This window comes from Solea senegalensis, linkage group LG19 (genome assembly GCF_019176455.1).
Source record: "Solea senegalensis isolate Sse05_10M linkage group LG19, IFAPA_SoseM_1, whole genome shotgun sequence".
Classification (NCBI taxonomy): Eukaryota; Metazoa; Chordata; class Actinopteri; order Pleuronectiformes; family Soleidae; genus Solea; species Solea senegalensis.
Window position 1 is genome coordinate 16189916 of NC_058038.1, and position 20300 is coordinate 16210215.

At 42.0% G+C, this 20300-nt stretch overlaps 2 protein-coding genes across 3 annotated transcripts; one reads left to right on the forward strand and one right to left on the reverse strand.

The window, feature by feature from the left end:
- Nucleotides 1–826: 826 nt before the first annotated feature.
- On the reverse strand, nt 827–7376 carry smcr8a (Smith-Magenis syndrome chromosome region, candidate 8a). Its single transcript, XM_044051554.1, has 3 exons — nt 6053–7376; nt 3467–5239; nt 827–3293 (listed from the first exon to the last, which is right to left on the reverse strand). Exons 1-3 carry the CDS (start codon nt 6652–6654, stop codon nt 2834–2836), a joined length of 2835 nt encoding a protein of 944 aa, XP_043907489.1. The 5' UTR covers nt 6655–7376; the 3' UTR covers nt 827–2833.
- Nucleotides 7377–7813: 437 nt separating this feature from the next.
- Nucleotides 7814–19909, forward strand: top3a (DNA topoisomerase III alpha). 2 transcript variants are annotated; one of them, XM_044051380.1, is made up of 20 exons: nt 7814–8356; nt 8759–8818; nt 8914–8987; nt 9075–9150; nt 9289–9397; nt 9478–9621; nt 9855–10025; nt 10128–10228; nt 11756–11830; nt 12006–12088; nt 12258–12468; nt 12994–13179; nt 13474–13603; nt 13697–13810; nt 14038–14203; nt 14344–14490; nt 15283–15405; nt 17157–17896; nt 18853–19061; nt 19648–19909. In XM_044051380.1, the coding sequence occupies exons 1-19, from the start codon at nt 8117–8119 to the stop codon at nt 19014–19016; spliced, it is 3114 nt and encodes a 1037-aa protein (XP_043907315.1). In that variant the 5' UTR covers nt 7814–8116; the 3' UTR covers nt 19017–19061; nt 19648–19909. The 2 variants fall into 2 exon arrangements, with proteins under 2 accessions (XP_043907315.1, XP_043907314.1); XM_044051379.1 differs by having other exon boundaries at nt 18853–19909.
- Nucleotides 19910–20300: the final 391 nt, after the last annotated feature.

Sequence of the window (20300 nt, forward strand, 5' to 3'; positions counted from 1 at the left end):
ACCTTCTCTTTCACTTTTCCTGCTATCATTCTGACATTCATCCACACCCTGTCTGCACTTTCTTCTTTATCTCACATGTGCACTGTCCATTACTATGGGTGGTCGACCCCAGGTATTTTAACATATTCACTTTCACCTCTACTTCTTGCATCGTCACCAACTGTCTCACTGTCACAGGTATTCTGACTTGCTCCATCTGACCTTCATTCCTCTTTTCTCCAGTGCAGACCACCACTCGCACTAAAGATATCAATAATATCCTCATTTCTGAAGGTCAGTCCTCAAGATGACACATATAATCATCTGTTTAATTACCTGCCACTTTTCTAGTCTCAAGTTTTGCCATTCACATACAGCAGATCTTTTTATATCACTTATCTATCATACCCACTTGCACACAGTCGTCAGGAGCAACATGGGATTAAGTGTCTTACCCAAGGACACATCAACATGTAGACTAGTGGAGCCGGGAATTGAACCCACAACCTTCGAGTTGAAAGACAACTCGCTCTGCCACTGAGCTATGACAATCTCTCTGGAATAATCTACTCTGTAAATGATTCATTCACAGCCACTTTCTCTTTAATCCATCACTTTTCTTCCTGCTGCTCGAGCAGAGCAATTAAGACATGTTCACGGTAGATTTGCATTTATTATTCATGACACCTCAAATGTTTGCACATCCGTCATCGCTGAAGCAAGTCACACAGAGAAGAGTCAGTCAAGTATCTGATGTATAACGATCTGTTCCTTCAGCATCTCACACTAAGATTTAGCAACAATCACCCGTCTCCTGTGTGAACTAGGCACTGACACACAAAGAAAGTAGATTCAAATAATTTAATGAAGTCAATGACTATGTTGAACATTACATAAAAGAATCAAGACATTCACGACGTGTTTTAGTAAAATAACTGGCAATAGCACAGTCATACTAGACTGAAGTTAATACACTGCCCTCGCATGATTAGATACAAAAGGATATGATATGGCAACATACAGACACTTAGTGACAACGCGTTAAGCACACTGTGGTATGGCTTTTTCAGATTACATTCACCTTTTTGCATTAGAGGGACAAAAGCTAAAAAAAAGATTTATAACATCTGAACAGAAATAAATGTTATTCAAGCAATTAAAATGGAAATAACAAAAAAAAATAAAGAACTCAGTGCACCAAACTGAAAAAAACTTTGGGTGGAACATTTAAATAGTACAGTTGATGGTAATTAAAAGCATATGCCTTCATTTTTTGTTCATAGCAGGAGGGACAGCAGCCATTGTTTGACCTTTCACATTAAAACTCTAACCATGCAATCACAAGCACAGTCACCAACCTAGACACATAACCAAAGCTCCATCACTGACGCCACAGATTTATGAGCAGGAAAATCTAAAATACTATCAAAGACACTTTTCTGCTGTGATTTTAATGGCCGACGTGACAAAACTTTAAAGATTTACTACTTTTTCATTTACTCCACATACTCCAGACAAAAAGTCTGGGTGTTCTCAGCATGATGATCATAATCCCAAGTTTGTCCTGAAGCAATAAATAATAGAGCTGGATTACTAGCAATGAGTGACGCAGGAATGAAGTGTCAAACTTCAGAGTTTTGTGTTTGATGGCACAAGAAATTCATAAAATCTACACAAACACATCCGTATCATTCCCTGCAACAACTCTTCAAAATGTTCAGCATCTTGTCCAAGTCCATTCTTTCAAATACAACAAAAACAGAAATACCAATACAGTAATTCACCCTGGCACAGGACAGTCTCATGCTGACACCACAACACTCTCGCACAACTTTAAGACAACAGTGAAATGCAATACATTTAGGTTAAGTAGCTTTAAAATGGTCCTAATCCTGTGAGTAACATTTATGTGTGCAATGACATGATGTCTCCGGACATGCAACATCACATAATAGCCAACTGGATCTAATTCACACACCGAATACACGTCCTCATGCATCACAAACTGAAAGCAGAGTCTGGGAATGTTTACTCCATGCTTTCAAAAGTCAACTCTACACCTTTAAAATCTAACATTGGGACTATACTATAAAAAACAACAACCAGAAGACTTAACCACTTCAGGAACATGTGTAAAAACTATTTTATGAAACCGAAAACTGAAAGTGTGGCCGAGTGAAACACAAATTGGCTTTAAAAAAAAAAAAGTTGGCCTTTGCATGTTTTTTGGAAGTATGTAGAGAGGCATGTCACAAACCAGCTGTAACAAGCCTGCTAATAAGGTGACATGGACAGATTCAGAGACATCTGCTCACCATGGGCAGAAAATGTTACAGGAATCATGAAAAACATGTTTACATGTAGCTGATATTACATCAACACTTACAATCTGCTCAGTGGATGGTGGGGACTGACACAGAGCTGTGATTTAACCTATTAGTGAGCTGGTGGAGGTCAGACCAGCACCACACACACACATACACACCCACACACCCGCACAAACACACACACAAAAAGGCCAGTGCAAGTAACACAGAAGAGAAAAATTACGACAAATGGCCCAAAGGACAAACAGTAGAGCAGATCTCTGTCTGCTCGTGCTTGTGTGTGTCAACATACCTCTGAACCAAAGTAAACCACTCTCTGACATTCACAGTTTGTTCTCTCTTACCTAAGGAAAAAGTAAGAAAAGAGAAAAAGACAGCAAGGCAGAAAAATAATAACCAGAGAAGATTTTTCTGAAACTAAAACTACTTAAGACCTTGATACAATCACCTGTGGTCCACTCAAAACCAAAGGGTCACAGATAATTTCAGCTAAAACAATAAATGAGAATCCTCCTCTCAGGAGAATATTAGATTTTGTATAAAACGCTGGTGGTGTATTTAAAACTAAAACACGGTGCTGCTCCACTGCTCCCAGTGGCAGCCTGTAGGTACCGCTGAGTGATAAGATGGCTGAGGTAGAGCAGTATCTGGCTGTCCTCCTCACCCAGCCCCAGCTGCTCCTGCAGGAAGCAGCGCCGTCTGCCCTCTACAACCTCAGGACCCTCTGTGGAGCTGACAGGCAGGTGGAGGTGGTGGGTGAAAGTAAAGAGGAAGGCCTTGGCGGCCAGGTGACAGAGGGTGCTCTGTGTGTGAAGGAAGTAGGTGGAGCCACGGCGAATGAAGGTGCGGTGATCGGCTAAGTTGGCAAGCAGTTGGCCCTGATACGCGGGGCAGCGCAAGGTCTTTTGGTCAGCATCAAGGATGGAGATGTATCGACTGTAGCGGGACAGGGAGTAAAGCATGCTGGACCCCACAGGAGACGCCATTCTGTGTGAGGCAGAAAAACACATACCACATAGGTAGAGTCTATGAAGAGGAAAAGGGTCACCTGAGCTCAACAGCCAGTAAAGAACAGTCAATAAAGAAACCAGTGTGTGAAATTACGAAGCGCAGGTGTCCTCTCTGAATCTAAAATACTGCAATAAAGACATAAGACGTACCTTTGCAATCCAATGAGTTTCCACCTCTGCAGATCAGTAAGGGTAAATGGGCAGCACAGCCAGGCTTGAACCCTCTCTCCACATTTCCCAGGGCCAGGAACAAAGAGGGCCAGAGCAGCAACCAACCGGCGGACCCTCCCCTCATCTGCCCCAAGCACCACCAGCGTTCTGCCACTCAACAGGCACCACAAAGCTTGCATGGCAAAGGGGTACTGTCGCACAAACCTCAGAGCTCCTTGGCCAGCTTTTTTCCTGTGACGCAAGGTCACCGTCCCTCCATAACCGAGAGGTGAGGCAGCACGATCAGACCCTGTAGAAGCACTCATGGTGCAGTCTGACCCATCTTCAAATGAATTTCGGGACACTGCATCTCCAAAATGTCCAATGGGCAGTTCCAGACCAGCTACAGTTTTTTCTGTGCATGGAGAACCCACAAAGTAATCATCCTGGAGGGGAAGAAGGGATTGGGGTTCCTGGTTGACCACCAGGGTTTGAGAGGATTGACTGCAGGAACTATGACCCTGAAGAGGATCTGCCTCTGGAGCAGATGCCTCATAAAGGAAACCCTCTTGAGCCATACAACATGCTGAGTCAATTGGAACCAACAAGTCAGACTGTATTTCACATGTCTTAACACTAAATCTTTCACTGTCATCCTCCGAATTGGCCTCTAGCTCAGACGCAACTTCCAGGAAAGACAGAGGTGGTTGGTCTCCCCCATTGTCACCCTCATCCTCCCCTGCAGTGGTTTCCATATCTTCACTGCTGCTCTCTCTCTCCAAGTCAGTAATCTGGTCAGGGTCAGTGGTCAAGTCAAAATCAGGAGGGTCAGACACATTACCAAGACTTTGTTGCTTCTCTGCTGGACCCATCCCACTCTTATCACTGCTAAAGCTCCCCTTGGTCTCCTCTGAGCTCTCCAGGGTTTCCAGAGTCTGGTTTGAGGGGGAGGATTCCAAATGATTATCCCCAAGCCCAAGCTCACTCTCCAATGTATTGCTGGTCTCAGAGATTGGGTCTATAGAATCTGGAGGCTTCAGTAGCTTTAGAGGTTCTGGTCCTAGTACAATCGGAGGTGGGTTTAAGAGTGTATAGTTTTCTACAGCATGGTTGACAGCACAGAACGGTTGTAATATCCCTCCATCATCCTCCACATCATCACTGAGGTCCTCCTCAAACAGGAAGTTGGTAACTCTCTGTTTCTTGCGTAAAGCCTTGTCCAGGCGGCGTGTGTGAAGGTAACACAGGTCACCACGGAAACTCCTCTCTGTCTCCTTTAGGAGCTCCATGGTGGCCTCATAAAAAGTGTCATCACACAGCTCTTGGAGGGTCTTCAATCGCTTGTCGAAACACTTGGCAGACTTGGCTTTGATCAGCTGGGGCGTGTAAGATGACCTGCGTTTAATACCCTCTTCATCCTCCTCCACTTCCTCCTCACCTCCTTCACCATCACTCTCACCCTGCCCATCTTCCCTCTTCCTTCCTTTGGCCGTGTAACTGAAGGGGTTGGCAAGCTTGGCATATTTGTCCAACAGCGCCTCGCACTCACTCAAGCACTCAGTCATACACCTCTGGCAAGTGACAGCGTGAGGATCTCTGCGTGGGTAGCAATAGTACGAGCTGATCTGTCTCAGCAGGTCTCTGTGTTCATAGATGCTCTTTTCCACATTGGCCAGCTCATTGGCCTTCTCTACAACATGAGCAGAGTACATGGACTGAGGCCCTGCCTCTCTCTGCAGGCCCTCCTCTCTCTGCAGCACAGAGTGAGTGTACCTGTGGGAGAGAAAAACAGGGTTAAAAGGTAATAAAGTTTCACATTAGGAGACTTCTTCCTCAAAGTAATGGAGAAACCACAATACGAGAAACACTGTAAACATATGGCAAGGGACTTCATAAACTGTAAAATGAGATTTGGGGTTCCCCAGGCAGTAATGTTTTTATCACTCCAGTTGCATATATAGAGACACAACAAAAGTCGATTGCTGTGTTGGTTTACTTTATGGATGGCCAAAAAATTCTGCATGAATGCTAAACTTCAGCGACACCTCATTTAAGTTTTCCTCTCAGTTCACATATTGTTTTCAGAGTGAAATATTTAAGTCTGTTAACGTCGGTGACCCTTAGACTTTTCTCTAAGCATCAATACCAGGTCATATTTTTAATATTTCTGCAATGACTTAATAAAAATAGCAACATTTACACATACTAAAATGATAAAACAGTGCAAATAGCTCACAATATACCCGCTGAAAATCATAATATAAAACACCGTCACTGTATGCATGTTAGCATTATAGTGCTGCTCTGCATAGTATTTCCTGTTAACTCAACTAAGTTAGATTGATATGATACATGGTAAAATGTGATGAAATCTGTAAACATGGAAGTGATGGCTATCTAAAGAATCTAACTGCAGGTTTTTGCTGCAGGGCCATCAAACTGATAAAACCGGTTTTGCTGTTAAAACTTCTCACTGATTACTCTGTTCCCTGTTGACATACATAACTCAGCAAAGCAACAGATTATGAACACTGATTTGAACACCATGTGCCACAGCAAGTTAAAAGATCATAAAGAACATCTTACTCCAGGTCCTGGAGCTTCCTCTGAAGTTCCTTGGCAAAGGCTCTTCTGTTACCAGCCTTAAGACACTCAGATGCCTGCGAGAAACGGAGTGACATCTCCTGAAATTGCAGCATTATTTTCCTCTCATCTGCCGAAATATACGCCATGCAGAAAGGTCGCACGAAGCCCCTTGCCTCCAGGTCGTAAAGTGTGAGGTGGTGGACATAGGCAAATGCCCCCTCCTTGGAGTCGCCCAGCACCACTCTTGAGTCCTCCACAAAGCTGAGTCTTGGGTAGCCACTGCCAGGTGGATGTCCGACAAAGGACGCCTGGTAGTCCACTGACATGATACGCAGAGAGAAGTAGTTAAGATCGAATGTGCCGCACACTTTGGGGTCATCTGGGATGGTGAGGAGCGGCTGAGGTCCCACCTGCTCAGAGAACTCGGAGATGAGGATGAAGTCTTTGGTGAACTTGGCATAGGAGGTTTTGGCCCAGGGGTTGGAGTCAGCTGGAGGATAGAGAGGGATGGAGAACTCCTCTGGGAGGCCCCAGGGGTCAGGACTTGTCTGGCCAAATTCATCCTCTTTAGTGAAAGCCACCACGTCAGGCGATCCTATCATAGTGGTGTTGTTGAGAAAGGCATGAGAAACACAGCACAGAGTTCAGTGCTGCTTAGAGTCATAACCGAGTTGTTAGAGCACAGCCACATGCAGCAGAGTTATCTTTCTGCTCTCACATTGTCCATATAGTGGCTGAGTAAGTGAGGTTAAAGCATATGATTCTAGTAGCCCAGAGATGGAGACGGTCTATAAAAGGGATTTATATAAACTTAAAAAACGCGTCCAACGCAGAGAAGACGCAGTATTTACCCGTGGTCTCAGTAGTAGCCAGTCCCAATTGCAGGATGGTTGTTAAGTCAACGAAATACATACTAGTCGGGTACTCTGTTAACAAAAGCAATTATTTTTGCGCCAATCACAGGGTCGGGGCAGACATCAGACCATTCATGCTGTGCCGAGTAAAAAAACACACAACCGCTTCGGTGAAGCGGCTTTCTCCGTCTGACCTGCGTGTCTTCATGCGTCGTCTCTATCGCTTTACCGATTTTTGGGGTAAAATGCGGGCTCCTGGTGCGACACCAACACCGTTTAAAAACAAAAGCGCTGCGTGTAGTAATTTTCACATCCAGTAACAGACGCCATATTTACCCAGCTGGTTACAGTCATGTCAGGTGACCATTTCTCCTCCCATCTGCAGAAAGTCCACCCTAAAACAAAAACTACACGGGTTTTTTCTATGGTGACTTGCAATACTCTATGTAATAAGGTTATTAGAGTCACTAAACTAAAGTTCAAGTGGACATTATATCTCCAACAAAAGACAAGATTTTATTCTGTCTATTTTATATCTATATCTCTATCTATATTTTATATCTATTTTGTGTTTATTCTATGTTTTCTTTGCTTATTTAATTTAGAACGGTAATTCTGTCTGTCCCACACCAGTGTGCGTTGTATTTTTATTTTATCTATTATGTTTGCTATTATAATATTATTATTATTATTATTGGAGGGGGTGTGATTTTTATGGTGGAATTTCGACAGCAAATGCGTAAGATCATTTTTAACATGATCGTTACAAACAAAGACACACAAAACACAGCGCGTGAAGGTTATATTGTTGTTGTTGGATTTATTTTTATATAAACTTGTTTGAGCTTAGTTTGTTGCCGTATTCCTAGTCTAACATTTTACGACAGCATTACGGCCTTGCATACGGCAGTATTTGACAGGCGGGCGCGCGGCGTTTGTAAACACTAGCGTGGGGTGTCGGTGTAGACGCCGTATTTGATGCAGGTCAAGTGTTGACTTGACTTTCTTGATGGGTTTTTTGTTAAATCTCAGGTGTCATTTTATCAAGAGTAAAGCTGGGCACGGTGCTGATACTTTTTTGGCTCTTGTCAAAAGTTTCTTGCAAGCGAAAACCATGGCTTTAGCAGTCTGCCTCAGCTAACATGCTAACAGCAGGAGCAGTAGCGGGGCTGTCCGGAAGTCCGGCTGCTTCATCTGAGAGCGGCCCGGCATGCAAATAGTGCATTCCCTCGGAAGATCCTTGCTTCGACCGGGACTACAGCTTCTCGGGGTCCAGCGGAGGTGTCTCTGTGCAGCACAGAGCAGCGGCTCTCTGACACTCGCTGACACACCACAGCAGGCAGACATGATCCGGAGCCGGGCTCAGATCAGGCGGGTGCTCTGCGTAGCCGAGAAGAACGATGCAGCGAAAGGCATCTCAGAGATCATGTCCAGCGGCAGAGCCATGAGGGTCAGTCTGTCTCATCTGTACATCTTAAGTACAAACACATCTTAACATACATATGCAGACACATAATTAACTTGTTCTGGACACGGTCTCTAATCATAATCAATCAACAGATGAGTCAGAAATGGAAATAACATTTAGCTGGCACTGTTCAGGGTTCAGTTAGGCTCATTGTTATGAGTGCATTTTCAAGATACAAGACACAAAAACTAAAACTACTATTACCATGCTATACTATACTATACTATTCTTTGTTGACTCGTAGCACAACATAATCCAATTATTATATAATACTATAAGTAAACAAAATAATTGATGTAAACCAAGATGAAACTTGTTTTGAAGCACATTATTATTATTATTATTATTATTATTATTATTATTATTATTCTTTCTTCATTTCAGAGGGAAGGACTATCAAAGTTTAACAAACTCTATGAGTATGACTATCACCTCTTTGGTCAGGTAAGTGACAACAGAGAAATATTTAAATATGAACACATGGACTTGTGTATTTATATTCTTTTTTACGCTAATTTATTTTGTCTCTTCTGCTCTAGGATGTCAAAGTAACAATGACATCGGTTTCAGGTCATTTACTAGCCCTGGAATTTAAAGCACCTTTCCAAAAATGGTAATTTAAAATTTGACTTTGTATTTTTTTTTTTCAATTGTATTCTATTGTTAAAACAACTGATGTATGTATGTATTATTTTCTAAGGCACAGTTGCAATCCTGTACTGCTATTTGATGCTGAGGTGGAGAAGTATTGTCCGGATAACATGGTACAAATCAAGGTAGGGTAATTCCAGGAATCTTTACTTTGTATTTAAATTAACCTGTGGCTTTTGTAGGATCAGAATTTTTAAATATATATTAAACCCTCTTTCCTTTTCCCTCCCTCTTTATTTCTCTACCCCTTGCTGTCTCTGTAGCGGACACTAGAGAAAGAGGCAAGGCAGTGCCAGGCTTTAGTCATCTGGACTGATTGTGACAGAGAAGGAGAGAACATTGGTTTTGAAGTCATAGATGTCTGCAAAGCAGGTACAATTATGTTTCTGTAAAGTGGAGGTTTTTGTAAATTTGCCCACAACTAACTCCTGATAATTGTGTGTGTTTCTTAGTAAAACCCAATTTACAAGTTTTCCGGGCTAAGTTTTCTGAAATTACCCCCAATTCCATTCGGAGAGCTTGTGAAACTCTGACTGAGCCAGATGTTAACATCAGTGATGCTGTTGATGTACGTCAGGAGCTTGACCTGCGGATAGGTATGGTGGCACTCTTCATGCAACATGGGCAAAATATTATTTCAGGATCACAAAGGCTCAACAGACAATCGTTCATACAGTTCATACAGAATTATCACTTTTTTGAGTCTGATTTTCAACCTTGGTTAAATGTTACCTTACTGATGAAACACTAGTTGTGTAGTGTATCTGGAAATGTGTTCACTGCTTTGGTCAATATGATCCCATCCTTGTCCTATGTTCATCTTTTGCAGGTGCATCCTTCACTCGATTCCAGACACTTCGCCTGCAGAAGATCTTTCCAGAGGCTCTGGCCAATCAGCTGATCTCGTATGGCAGCTGTCAGTTTCCTACGCTGGGTTTTGTGGTGGAGCGTTTCAAAGCCATCCAGGCCTTCATACCTGAGACTTTCTATAAGATAAAGGGTAGGAATTTAACATAGATTAATACAGAGACATGCACATTTGATCTGATACAGTAACAAGTGTTCAGGTTTCGAACTGATTTTTTTTGTGTGTGTGTGTTAGTGCTGCATGAGGTCGAAGAGGAAAATGTAGAGTTTAGCTGGAAAAGAAACCGTCTCTTCAACCACACGGCCTGCCTGGTGCTCTACCAGATCTGCATGGAGGTATGTGGGTGGTTGTCTTTGTATGATAAACACTGATGTTTGGCCTGAAGTTCTTAGTAAGTTCCTAGAGTGCTGTTTGTAAGACACACATGAGAAATGCAAATACTCTCCACTAATATAATATGTTTTTGACTTTGTCATGTCACTTATTTTGGTACAAATTAATGTCTGTGACTGTAGTCATTGTTTCTCATACATTTCTATGCTGCCCTTTTAATGTCTCCTTCCTCCTCAAATTTTAGGGGCATGTACAGCTACCTGATGTTCTGCACTTAACTTGCCCCTTGGATTCACACAGAGCAGACAGTGCCCCCACAGAATAACAGTAGACTGGAATTAACAAAAAAATTAACTATCAAATAAACCCATCATACATTTTTAGGTCAGATTATTATGATCGTTATCTCACCCTCAGTGAGAGATAACATATAACATCATCTTAAAAATTATAAAAACAGAATAAAATGCCTTATTCTAACTCTATGTAAAAAGTAAGATGAGAAGCAGATCAGAATCAGAACACTTCATTAATCCCCCCCATTGGATGCATTACATATGACCCGGGTTCGTGACCCAGTCGGAACAAGGGCCTTTCTGCATGGAGTTTACATGTTCTGCCCGTGTGTGCGTGGGTTTTCTCTGGGTACTTCAGTTTCCTTCCACAGGCCAAAAACATGCAGGTGTGATTGTGTGACTTCAGTCCCGCAAAGTCACCAAATTATATATTACAGCTGAGATATCTTTATAATTTCAGTGGATCAAGTGACTATGTAATGTGAAACTGGAACTCATGACTCAGCTCTGCAGATACAACCTTTCTGTTCTTTATCATCTTTTTTGGCTCATAGTTTGTTATAATTTTTTTCCTTCAAACCAAAATATTACACCAAAATACAATTAACTGAGTTTCAAAGGTGCAATATAGTTTTAATTTGAAAACTGACATAGTTTTAGTTTATATCTGTGTTACTATAACAATTCCTATTAACATTTAAAAGGCCAGTTTGCATCCATTAGTTGAAGACCATTTAGTGTTAGTTAACTCTTGTACCCTTTTCTCTCCTGTGATTACTTATATTTAGTTGTTTTTCATTTTCATAAAATGAAGGTAAAAATGCACAAAAATGTTGAAGTAAAGAGAACTGGACAAACTTTTGCTCTTGCATAATAGTTACAAAATGTATTCATGCAAAAATAGCAAAGGCAAGAGCAAAGCAGGAGTGGGCTTTCATCTCGACAACGGCGATTTGTTTTTTTCTGATTATACAAATTAATTCAGTTATTTAGTGTAACGCAAAACCAAGCATCATTCACGTTATGTGCCCCCATGTGGACTAGTTTGTGTCTCTACTGAATGATGGAAGCGCACACACACACACGTAACTGCTCTTCGCCCTGCAGCTGTTACCTCAGCAGGACACTGCTGTAAATTTAAATTCAAATGTGTTGTCAACATGCCTGAATAAAATGAGATAAAAGCCTTGTGCAAAAAGCTACACACAGGAAAATCATTTTACTCATTTCCAGGATCCCATAGCAACAGTCACCTCAGTAACCAGCAAACCCAAGAGCAAGTGGAGACCGCTGCCTTTGGACACTGTGGTAAGAATACAAAGTCAGGTGGCCATGCACATGCATGTGCTGCATATAAGGTATATGTAGTTGTTTTTTGTTTTTTTTTGAAGCATGAGACAAAAATTGTGCATATCAGCTTCATTGTCCTCGGTCCCTGCTTTGTCCCACTATGTACAGACCTCTGTCTCTATCTTTCCAATAGGAAATGGAGAAACTGGCATCTCGGAAGCTAAGAATAAGTGCCAAAGAGACTATGAAAATTGCAGAAAAACTCTATACTCAAGGGTGAGTGTTAAAACAAGCTGCATTTTCAGTAATGTACATATATACATACATTCTGCTGTCTGAATAGGAAAGTGTTGCCTTGGTCCAACCATATTCTATGTAAATGTCCTGTCTTTCATTTAAACTCCTTTTAGTTTCTTGGTGTGAAAGACGACTTTTTTTTTTCCAGGTTCATCAGCTACCCCCGCACTGAGACAAACATTTTCCCTGCAAACTTGGCTCTCGGCCCTCTGGTGGAGCAGCAGAGTCACAGCCCAGTCTGGGGGACGTTTGCACAGCGGGTGCTCGATCAGCCTGGGGGCCCCAACCCACGACAGGGCAAGAAGTCTGACCAAGCCCATCCCCCCATACACCCCACAAAGTACAGCAGCACACTGCAGGTATGTACACCAACCTTAAACTCAGTTTGTGTGATATAAACAAATATAAACATTTTATGTTTATATTTAAGCTGTTAATTTAACATTTTCAGGCTTTCTCAGTACAATAATATACAATATATATTTATGCACAAAGACAACATTGGCTGTGTACATAAGAAACATTTAGTTTAACTTGAACGCTTGGGACATATCGAAAATATAAACTTTCTTTATGTGTGTTTGTCCAATTTCCTGTTCGGGTTTGGGTCAAAAATAAAAGTAAACTATTTGTATACATATTGACAGTTGTAAACTACTAGAATGTTAGGGTTTGTTTTGTTTTTTTGTCACAATGTGAATAAATACTAAACAGTCTTTCAGTGCCCAACAATCCATGTTTTCTATATCCTCCTTTTTCTCTCTTTTGTTTTTCAATAGGTATTAACGTAAGATACAAGTACCATTCTAGTAGCACAAAGAATTTCACCGTGCGCTCACACACAGTAACATTGGCTCTGTTTTTCTCTTTCTTCTGCGTCCAAGGGAAATGAAGGACGTGTTTATGAGTTCATTGTTAGGCACTTCCTGGCCTGCGTATCCCAGGATGCTTTGGGGCAGGAGACGGTGGTGGACATAGACATTGCTCAGGAGAAGTTCTCCACCTCAGGACTTATGATCATTGCAAGGAACTACCTGGATGTTTACCCATATGACAGATGGAGTACCAAGGTAGTGTGTGTGCACTTGTATTTGTTACCACTTCAGCATAGCGTAGCATTAACCAGACTTTTCAGGAGGTCCTAATGAGGCAGAACCTAATTCCTGAGGAACTGGTAAAGTTTAGGGCTAAGATTTGAATTGTGGCTTAGTCATTGACTGACTGGTTTTGGTAAAGGTTAGGGACGCTGCTTTGTTTATATTACCCAAATGAATGGAAGTCAGTGCAGACTCCTTAAAAGCATAGCTGTGCAAATTTGTGTGTGTGTTGGTCCCTCTTTAAAATCGTCTTATTGAACGTTCTAGGTGATTCCGGTGTATGAACACGGCTCCCAGTTTCAGCCTTCTGCCATCGAGATGGTGGATGGACAGACGAGTCCTCCTCAGCTGCTCACTGAAGCTGATCTCATATCACTGATGGAGAAGCACGGCATTGGTATAAACACACACACACATATGCACACAGAGAACATTTGTGTGTTACTCTATGAACACGTAGCCAGCTTGCACCATCATGTTAATGTTACAGGCACAGATGCGACTCACGCAGAGCACATTGAGACGATCAAGAGTCGCATGTATGTCGGCTTGACGGCGGACCAGAGATTTCTCCCTGGAGAGCTTGGAATGGGGCTGGTGGAGGGTATGTATGCATATACTCACGCAAATACAAACTAACTAATTTGTTTTTCTTTTCCTACATCACAACAAGCCTTTTTTGGTTAGCCCGTGGCCAAGTGGAAAGGGAACTTGACTTGTAACCAGAAGGTCACCAGTTCAAATCCCCACCAGGCCAAAAAGGGCTGGGGTAGTCTCACCGTTTGTCATTTATACATGTGAGAACTACAATGAAACAGTTTGTTTGTTTAGGTTACAACTCCATGGGTTATGAGATGTCCAAACCAAACCTACGTTCTGAATTGGAGGCAGACCTGAAGCTGGTGTCTGAGGGCAGGAAGGAAAAACGGAGCGTGTTGCTTCACCACATCCAGAAATACAAAGCTGTCTTCATCGAGTCTGCCAAGAAGGCAAAGAAGTAAGTTGCACCATATGCATATTTTGATTTGTAATCTGAACACAAATGACCACAATCACACCACTCCAACTCAAATGTCATACCTGATGTGTTACATTTGCATGCTGCTGGAAAGAAATCACGTGCTGTTGTTGCCTCAGGTTAGACGAAGCCCTGTCAACATATTTGGGTGCAGCTCATGAGATCACTGAAGAAGAGCAGCTGGACATGGAGATCCCATTGCCGGTCAGGAAATGTCCACACTGTGGTCGGGACATGGTGCTGAAGAAGAAGAGGGAGGTAAACAGGTGAGAAGAGATATGTAGTGTCTCTGAGTGTAGATGTTTGTTGTTCTGTACTAAACCAATTTTCAAAACATTTATTTTTCATCAGTGTCACAGATATACAGTGTCTAGATTATTTTGACAGACATTGCGATTGTGATATGATTTGTGATATCAGAGGGAAGGGTCATTTTTTTCATCATTATTCTCATTTTCATTCAAGAAACATATTTAAAATGATTGCTGTGTGATATTTGGACAGATCTGTGAGAAACAAAGATGTTCCTTTCAGTCTGTAGATTAAGATGCGTCGAGACAATTAATCTAAGCAGTTTATATTTAGTGCATCCAATCTTGTTGAAAGAATAGAACAAGTCTTCAAGTCATTTAAATGCTCATTACAGAAGGTTGGGCGACTGTATGTTGTGAGCTTCATGCGTGAACGGCACTGATACTTTTTATTTCCCAGCATGTGGTGCTGCTGTCAGACTGACAGTGGAATCACTGCAGTAAAGTCTCTCCATATGTCAGACTTGCCTTTTCCTGCTTGAATCTTCTCATATCAACCCGTTGGACTCAATTCCACAGCAATCTCTGTCTCGCCCCTTCCCCTACAATTTGCCCAATCCCAATGCAGTCCTCTATTTTGAACTGACATGATGTCAACCCAGGGTTAACATGACTGATAGGATTTAATAGTCTGCCTTGGAATGTTCTCAGTAAATAGGACAGAACAGTTTCTCATTATAATATTTGTATTCATTTTATTTTTTCACCTCTTTCTCCATCCTCTCCACTGTCTCTGTCCTCCTACAGTAAGTACCTGTCCTGCTCGGGTTTCCCAGCCTGTAAGACGGCAGTGTGGTTCCCTGACACAGTGCTGGAGGTCAGCAGGGATGACAGCATTTGTCCCACCTGTCGGCCACATCCTGTTCACATGTAAGTTTTTGTTTATAACATCTCACACTAAATCTACAAGAGATTTTGTGCAGACCACACTAACTGAAACCAAGGGAGGGCAAGACTGAGTCAAGACCATGACCAGTGCACTATACGTACATAATATATACTATGGTATTTGAACTTAAAATAAGCATTGTTTATGGTCAGGCAAAGCAGCCTTGCACCTGTATTAAATGTGTGATGAGGCAGTGTTGTGGTGTGTTGTTTCCTTGTTATTCTTTGTCTGTGGTTTACAAAAGCAAACTTTATAGCAATTTGGCAACATCTCCACAGATTCTCCTTGTGGTGTCATCCACAGCAACCTAAATTTACTCCCTGTGAAGGTGACGGGGAGGGGTAACAGCTGGCATCTGTGACAAAAACAAACTCTAACTAAGGGTGACTTACTATATTCATTGGATTTGCAAGTGTTCCATCTCATCACAAAGATGTGTCCAAAACTGAGGTCAGTCTCAAGCAGTACTCAAGTACTACAACACTACACTTTACTTGAGTTACTTCAGGGGATTGTATTGCTTGTCAGTTGGTTCGACACTCCAGTGTTTCTACCCAATGTTTTGTTGGGACATTTTTCTGTCACCATCTTGATGAATTTGAATAATTCTGTCTATCTCAGCTATTATCCAACACATTCATCATGCCATAGTCTTAAATGTCTCTTACGAGTATCCTAGCTGTATGACGGTGCAGCAATGTGATGAATAGTAAGAGTAAGAGTACAATATGCTTGTTCTGGAACCTCTTGAGAAAGTTTAAACTCAACTATGAAATTACATTATATACATACAGCCAGCATATTTGCATTTTCTTTTCTAGTGATATAAATATAATTATTTGAAGTAATTCTGCTGTCTTACAGGGTTGGATTTACTTTACAATGTACAGCAGATATTAAAGATTCCCTTTTATTCCTTTGGTTCAGTATCACTTTCCCCCCCAGCACAATTCAGACCCACAGTAACTTCATTTGTTTTTGGTGGTCGCGTCGGCGCCAAGTGTTTTTTTCCCATGAACACACAGATTACACTTGTTGTGTTACTGAGTGTATGTGGGAGCTCAGAGAGAGTCAACAAACTGTTTACCATCGGTGTCCAACTCTCCACCACAGATGAAGCCACTTCGTCAGAGCAAGAAACTCGTCAAAATTCTTGTTTACACCAGTGGGCGTTAACCCCTTGAGCACGTGCCTCGGCTCAGTCCAAATATAGGGCACACTCGCCAATGTGCTGCGTACCAGCATCCGTTGCCATGGCTACCAAACTAGTACAGAGCTCAAAGTTGAGCTGCAGCACTTACTTCAAAGCAGTATCACTTGTCAGATGAAAATTCAGTATGGGCAGTAATAAACTGTTGCTTAATGCTGCTTTTGTGCAGGTTGCCATGGCAACTTGCAATATTATCCCAACTTACTTTTCATATTAGTGATGTATTCATTATTTTTATATTATATTTTGTATCATACATAAACTGAATGTTAATGGACAGCTGACCTAATGTTACTCCTGTTCTGTTTCTTTATATCATCTTGTCTGTTTTAACAGTTTTCTAGAACTGAGTTTCTTCATGTTTGGTTTCACATACGTTCACGCACCTAGTCTTGCTCTGTTCACATCGGTATGCATTAGTCAGCCATGTTAGCATCTAATGTTGAATCGTATTCATCAAACAAATGTGAACTCCGTATCTGACCTTTAACATCACTCTTCTGTTTGTCCTACGTTCTTCAGGTTGAACTTTAAGTTCCGCAGGGGCAGCCTCCCTCCAATGATGTCTTTAGAATTTGTTGGCTGCATTGGAGGTTGTGACGAGACGCTCCGAGAGGTGCTGGACCTGAAATACCTCAGAGCAGCAGGAGGAGGAGGGGGGCGTGGAATGGGAGGAGGTGGAGGAAGAGGTGACTCTCGACCACCAGCACCGAGGCCCCGCCGGCAAGAGCAGCCCAGACCACGATCCAATCCTCAACCGTCCCTTCCTCCTGTCCCCTCCTGGAATCCTCAGCCTCGATCTCCCCCAGGCGGAGGCCAGAGAAGTGTTGACCCCAACAGTGATGCTATTGTGTGCAACTGTGGTCAGGACGCACTTCTCCTCACTGTGCGAAAAGACGGTCCTAACCAGGGGCGTCAGTTCTACAAGTGCAACGCAGGGAGCTGCAACTTCTTCCTGTGGGCGGATCAACCAAATCAACCCGGAGCACCGCAGAGTCAAGGGCTTCCACGTCCACTGCCCGCGCCAAAGACTGTGCAGACTCCAAGGCCTTCACTGGGGTTCAGCAACACATTTGGAGGCGGTCAGGGGCCAGAAGGGGGTGATGGAGGACAGACGATGTGTAACTGTAATGAGACAGCAGTGACACGCACGGTGCAGAAGGATGGTCCAAACAAGGGCCGGATATTCCACACCTGTGGGAAACCGAGAGAACAGCAGTGTGGCTTCTTCCAATGGGCTGATGAGAATGTACCTCCACCAGGCAAGTCTCTCTCTCTCTCTTTCTCTCTCTCTCTCTCTCTCTCTCTCTCTCTCTCTCTCTCATCAGTCCACTGAAAGATGTAATATGTATGTATTAAAACAATGAGCAGCATACTTAACATTTTCCAAAATTTTATATCCAAAAGAAAAATTTAAGGAAACTTTCATTTTAGTCACCTTTCAGTGACGTTTGCTTTACCATCTCTGCTGTAACTGTCAGGGCAGACCCCCTATGGAATTTCAGAGTGAGGAAGCCGTTGCCATTTTGCTGCTTGTTCTTCCCGTTAAAGCTCTCCCCATTAATTGCAAACACACAGGTGAACCAAATGAGACAAGACAACAATTCGCATGATGCCACGCTGTTTCCTGATATCATCAAACAAGGTCTTTTGTTATTGATTTTACTGAAAGACCCCATTCAGAAATTTAAAAAAAGGATTTCTTAAGGGAAGAGAAGTAGGTGTAAATAAGCTATAGCTTTAACCTATACCCTTTGGTTAGAATTAAGATGTTTCCTTGTGTCTGATGTTGTCTTCACTTGTATGTTTTCTTATTTTTTGTCCACCATAAATGCACAGAAATAAATATAGTGACAGGTACACCGGTCTAACAAAATGTTTAGTCTTTTTTATTTAAATTTTGCGAGAGAGGGCTACAGACAGGCTTATTTATTAAAGGCTGTCAGGACTTGGAGCCTTTAAAAAAAAATGTGTTAATATAAGTGAACGTGAAGATGAACATACAGATCAAACAGGAGAGAGAGAGAGACGGACGACTTTATATGAAAAAAAACATCTGTCACGACTCTGAGCACTCTCACTGAGACCTTGAAGCATTCACTTTATCAGCTGTCAGTCCTGGTGTTCACAGAAACAGAACCTTTGTGTTCTGAGTGCAACATCCTCTAGTCACCTCACACTGTGTTGTACTGTGTTTGACCTCTCTTCCTCCTGTCAGGTGGTTTTGGTGGAGGCTTTAATGGCGGCAGAGACGAAGGGAGGAGGGGGAGAAAGACAACGGGAGGGTCCGCCCCTAACAAACCTCCAGCTGCTAAGAAAGCCCGTACTTGTGGCATCTGCCACATGCCTGGACACACTCGTGTCACCTGTCCACAGCGGTGACAGCAGCACTGGGGTGAAGACGCAAACTGTGAAGCTGCTCTAGAGGTGAATGTCATTTAAATCTGTGACAAATCAGTTTTGTTTTGTTTTTTTCAATATGCAATGTCTGATTTTTGGTACCTCTTTACATGGAACTGGATTAAACACGCTTTTCAGTGGGAACAATAAAGGTTTCGAGGACTAGACCAAACAAACAACCAGGTGCAACCAGGTGACTGGCTGAGCACATGGTGATGCCAGAGCTGAGTTTGTGTCCTGAACTATCTCTGTAACGTCTGTGCCTCTAAAGTCCTATAATGAAACAGCTTTAATTTGTACAGAAACTGAATTATAGAAAAAACAAATAACTCACAGATCTATTCTGTAATATGCACCCAATATTTTTTTCAAAATCTTAAACATTTCCTTTTAAAGCTTAATGCAGCCAACACAAACGGATGCATGCAATAAGCTTTAAACTCTGGTCGTCTTTCTGTGTTTTTATTGTGTCAGAGGAGAAAAACTGAACAGGTTTTAAAATGTGTGAGCATTTGTACCTTCAGTAACCTGAAAGTGCTTCGCAGCTGATGAGAAATGTGCTCAACTGGCCTTTGCTCCCGTGTCTGAGTTATTCCCGTTTCTCTATTCACAGTCCTGACTGAGATCAGAAGGAGGAACATGATTCGCTCACAGGAGATTTGCTGTCTTTAAATGTGTGGGTTTTAATCAGTTCTATGTGCATTGCTGGATTTGTGGAGGAGCTGTTGGAATAAACACTGACGTTTGTTTTTAATACTGTAAATTTGACAAGTGCACAGAGACATAAAAACTGGTTGGTTTCAGCAGTTGTTTGTATGTTTTATCATTGTTAATTTTAATATTGATGTATAATAAACTTTAATCCATGGTTTACACCTTTACAGTCATGGCTGAGTTTGTTGTTTCAAACTTTGGTTTCTGTCTCAGCTCTTTTCTTTTTTTGTATCTTGGTTCAACTGGTTTTGGTTTTAGTTTCATTTTGACCCATGCACTTTGACCACATTTATACTGTCCTGCACAATGAAAAATGCTGATTCTACCAATACTAATTTTGCAGATAACATAACATCTGGATTAATTTAATAGTCACTGAGGCAACTATGCTTATTTGGTGGTGGGGGTTCTAAATCTACGTAGCTGAGCACATTGTTGCCTGCTGTACTGGATAAACACAAGGAGTAATGAGCAAATATAAAACCTTTGCTGAAGCTAGAAAAGTTCTTAAATTCACAAAAGTAAGCATACAGTCCAGGCAGCATTAGATAA